At 40.2% G+C, this 4,336-nt stretch overlaps 1 protein-coding gene across 1 annotated transcript in view; it reads left to right on the forward strand.

Annotated features, from left to right (window-relative positions):
- Positions 1-280: 280 nt before the first annotated feature.
- The window catches only part of LOC121376836 (zinc finger protein Gfi-1b-like), a 47,352-nt gene continuing 43,296 nt past the window's right edge, over positions 281-4,336 (forward strand). The window contains exon 1 of the mRNA XM_041504626.1: positions 281-404. Within this exon, the coding sequence (XP_041360560.1) occupies positions 332-404 (73 nt within the window). The 5' untranslated portion in view covers positions 281-331. The remainder of the gene's footprint in view (positions 405-4,336) is intronic.

Consider the following 4,336-nt stretch of genomic DNA (forward strand, 5'->3'; position numbering starts at 1 on the left):
TTCGTGCAGCATAAATGAATGAATGAATGGACATTTAACGACACTCCAGTACCAAAACATATTGGTTATTGGATGTTAAGAAAATATATATATATTATAAAATAGCCATATAAAGGTGGGTGTTAATTTGGACGTGGTCCGAACACGTGTCACATTGTTCTTGTATATTATGATAAAGATAACACGCGCCTCATGAATATTCAAAAGGATAAAACGGACCTTACGTTGCCGACTTCATCTCAGTGACAGTGGTGTTCGCCAGGACACGGACGGTGTTGTAGGTGATGTAACAATACCAACAACAGCAACAACAACAACAACAAAAGTGAAGATGCCACGGTCGTTTCTAGTTAGAAACTTTGGACGACATCAAAAAGACACCGCAGACGTCGTTCAACCGACAGGTAATATAATTATTTAAAGTTAGTTTTGTTTAACGACACCACTAGGGCACATTGATTCATTAACCATCGGCTATTGGATGTCACGCATTTGGTAATTATGATATTGTCAAAGAGAGAAAAGCTGGTATATGTTTCCATTAGTAGCAAGGGATCTTTTATATGCACCATCCCACAGACAGGATAGTACATACCACGGCCTTTGATATACCAGTCGCGATGCACTGGCTGGAACGAGAAATAGTCCAATGGGCCCATCGACGGGGATCGATAATCATAGAGTCGACTACGGGGGCGGGACGTAGCCCAGTGGTAAAGCGTTCGCTTAATGCGCGGTCGGTCTGGGATCGATCCTCGTCGATGGGCCCAGTGGGCTAGTTCTCGCTCCAGCCAGTGCACTACGACTGGTATATCAAATGCCGTGATTTGTGTTATCCTGTAAGTGGGATGGTGCGTATAAAAGATCCCTTGCTGCTAATCGAAAAGAGTAGCCCATGAAATGGCGACAGCGTGTTTTCTCTCTCAATATCTGTGTGATATTAACCATATGTCCAACGCCATATGACCATAAATAAAATGTGTTGAGTGCGTCGTTAAATAAAACATTTCCTTCCTTCCTTCTTAACTACGAGTATGTTGAGTGCATTTCTTATATTAGTGATGTTTTAACAATCGACTATAAATCGACTATAAATAAAAATTGATCAGTTAAACTCCACCAATGGGATGTTCGATTATTAACACACATAATCAATTGTCGGGGGAAATGAAACTGTACGGGTTTGTTATTTTTTAGTTTAGATGATTGAATATACTGAGGTTTGGGTTTGCTTTCGTATTTGAAAAATACTGTATTATTATATAACTGTTATTTTACGTTGTTAATAAATCCACTAGCCGTCGGGATAAAACTGATAAATTGACCGAAAAAAACACAAGCCACGGGCGTCGGGTTACCGTATTCTAGAAGCCCTGTACAACATTTAGTGAAATATCTTAAAATATCAGTGAAATAAAAGTGTTACCAGTCACTCAGTGACGATAACACATTTTAGAGTGAAAATTTCACTATTTCACTCTAAAATGTGTTATCGTTACTGTAGAAAGTGTTATCTTCACTGTAAGAAAGCCGAAACTATTTTGCTGCAGGCATTTTAAAAATAAAGGTAAATTTCCAAAGGTTATATAATAAATAGAAAAGTTCATGTTTTTTTGTCAAATATTATTTATATCTCATCTCGTGAAGTATGCAATCATATCACACTCGTGAGATATGACTGTAAACTTCACTTGATGAGATATAAATCATATTTGACAAAGAACATGAAATATCCTCTATAAATTTAACGATCTGTAGTGTCTACCCCAACAAATATCTGAGCAAATCGCTAGCGTTCACAGAGGACTTGGCTAGTGTCCTATGTATTATAGTAATGCATTTGATAATTTCCACTAGCCCAGACCAAAAATTCGCTTGCCCGCACAGAGGGCTAGTGGATTTGTCCAATCGATTTAAAGGGACAGACCCTAGTTTCAGCCCATGAAACTGCACTCTAAGAATACTTAATATACAAACCTGTAACACATTTGAATAAAGTTACAATTGAGTGAAACGTGAGTCTGTAACTTTGAAACGGTGGAATATCCTCTAAAAATAGACTAAAACTCAACTCCATAATTGTTACCTATCGCACGTGTGTCTTTAAAAATATGAGAAATGCATTTTTGTGATATTAAAAACACCAGGATGACCTAAAAACACTTCGAATGTACGGAAATGGATAATCTAAACAATAAAATCTAAGTAAAGTATGTTTTCAGTTATCAAAAATGGCTATAATAGTAAAAAAGAAATATGCCTTAGTGTTTAAAAACTAGGGTTAGTCCCTTTAAGTAAAAACAATACAACGATGTATAAAAGTACACAAGTCACGCCTGTGATGCATTAGTATGCGGACAACATTTGGGGATGGGTTAAAATTTGTTTTATTTAACGACACCACTAAAGCACGTTGTTTTTTTTTTTTTTTTTTAATTATCAGCTATTGAAATGTCAGCAATTTTGGTATTTTTTGACATGAAGTCCTAGAGGTAACCCGCTACGTTTTTCTATTAGCAGCAAAGGATCGTTTATATGCACTTTCTCACAGACAGTACAGCATATACCACTGCCTTTGATATACCAGTCGCGGAGCACTGGCTGGATGAAAAAAAAAAAAATATAAGAGAATGGGTTCTCTGAGGTGATTCAATCCTATGACGCAAGCACCTCAGACCATCGAGGGGCGGGACGTATGAATGAATGAATGAATGTTTAACAACACCCCAACACGAAAAATATATCGGCTATTGGGTGTCAAACTATGGTAAATGGAAAAAAACTAAAGTGGACTTCGAAAATATGTCTGAATCCAGGTACCGACTATAACGGCCTCGGTGATGTCGTGGTTAAGCTATCGGACATAAGGCTGGTAGGTACTGGGTTCGCAGCCCGGTACTGGGCGGTACGTAGCTCAGCGATAAAGCGTTCGCTTGATGCGTTGTCGGTTTGGGACCACTGGGCTATTTCTCGTTCCAGCCAGTACTTCACAACTGATGTAACAAAAGCCGTGGTATGTACTATTCTGTCTGTGGGATGGTGCATATAAAAGATCCCTGGCTGCTAATCGAAAAGAGTAGCCCGTGAAGTGGCGACAGCGGGTTTTCTCTCTCAATATTTGTGTGGTCCTTAACCATATGTCTGACGCCATATAACTGTAAATAAAATGTGTTGAGTGCGTCGTTAAATAAAACAGTATCCGTCCTCAGACGATCGCTCTAGCGACTGAGCTAGATCCGACCCATGTATGCGGATGACGTGCACGTACATATTGAATACGGACAAACTGATTGTACACCTATATAAAACAAGAGAAAAACCCAACTATTCGACAAGACCGGCCTCGGTGGCGTAGTGGTTAAGCCATCGGACTACAGGCTGGTAGGTACAGGGTTCGCAGCCCGGTACCGGCTCCAACCCAGAGCAAGTTCTTAAAGGCTCAATGGGCAGGTGTAAGGCCACTACACCCTCTTCTCTCTCACTAACCACTAACCAACTAACAACTCACCCACTGTCCTGGACAGACAGCCCAGACAGCTGATGTGTGTGCCCAGGACAGCGTGCTTGAACCTTAATTGGATATAAGCACGAAAATAAGTTGAAATGAAATAAAATGAATTCGACAAGACCGGCCTCGGTGGCACAGTGGCTAACACATCGGACTACAAGCTGATAGATACTGGGTTCGCAGCCCGGTAGCCTACCGGCTCCAATCCAGAGCGAGTTCTTAAGGGTTCATGGGTAGGTGTAAGGCCACTACACCCTCTTTTGTTTCACTAACCACTAACCAACTAACCACTAACCAACTAACAACTAACCAACTAACAACTAACCCACTATCCTGGACAGACAGCCCAGACAGCTGAAACGTGTGCCCAGGACAGCGTCCTGGAACCTTAATTGGATAATGAGCACGAAAATAAGTTGAAAATAAAATAAATAAATAAATATTCGACAAGACTGAATTGACTTACACCAATTTTAATGTGAATTCTGAACGTGCACAAGTGTAAGAAAAGTCATGTTAAATATTATAGCTCTGAAGACGAAATTCTAGCCGACGGCTCCGCTTTCAGTTCTCCGTGAGGCGACCGCTCCGCTAAGTTGTACCGTGTTGGATTTCCTTTAATTAAAAACAGAGGTGATAAGCGCACAATGGCGGATTGTTGTGCTAATAAGGTTAATACAGATCGTGATGGGGATACCAGCGTTCTCTGATGTCTTAACACATCACGAGACCCGTCGTGACGGTAAATTCTCTGGAGAAAGGAACTAAAGTCGAGCGTTATATAAATTATTTTATTACCCCAGCGGGCAATCATAACCGGGGAAATAA

This window comes from Gigantopelta aegis, chromosome 7, assembly GCF_016097555.1.
Source record: "Gigantopelta aegis isolate Gae_Host chromosome 7, Gae_host_genome, whole genome shotgun sequence".
Lineage (NCBI taxonomy): Eukaryota > Metazoa > Mollusca > Gastropoda > Neomphalida > Peltospiridae > Gigantopelta > Gigantopelta aegis.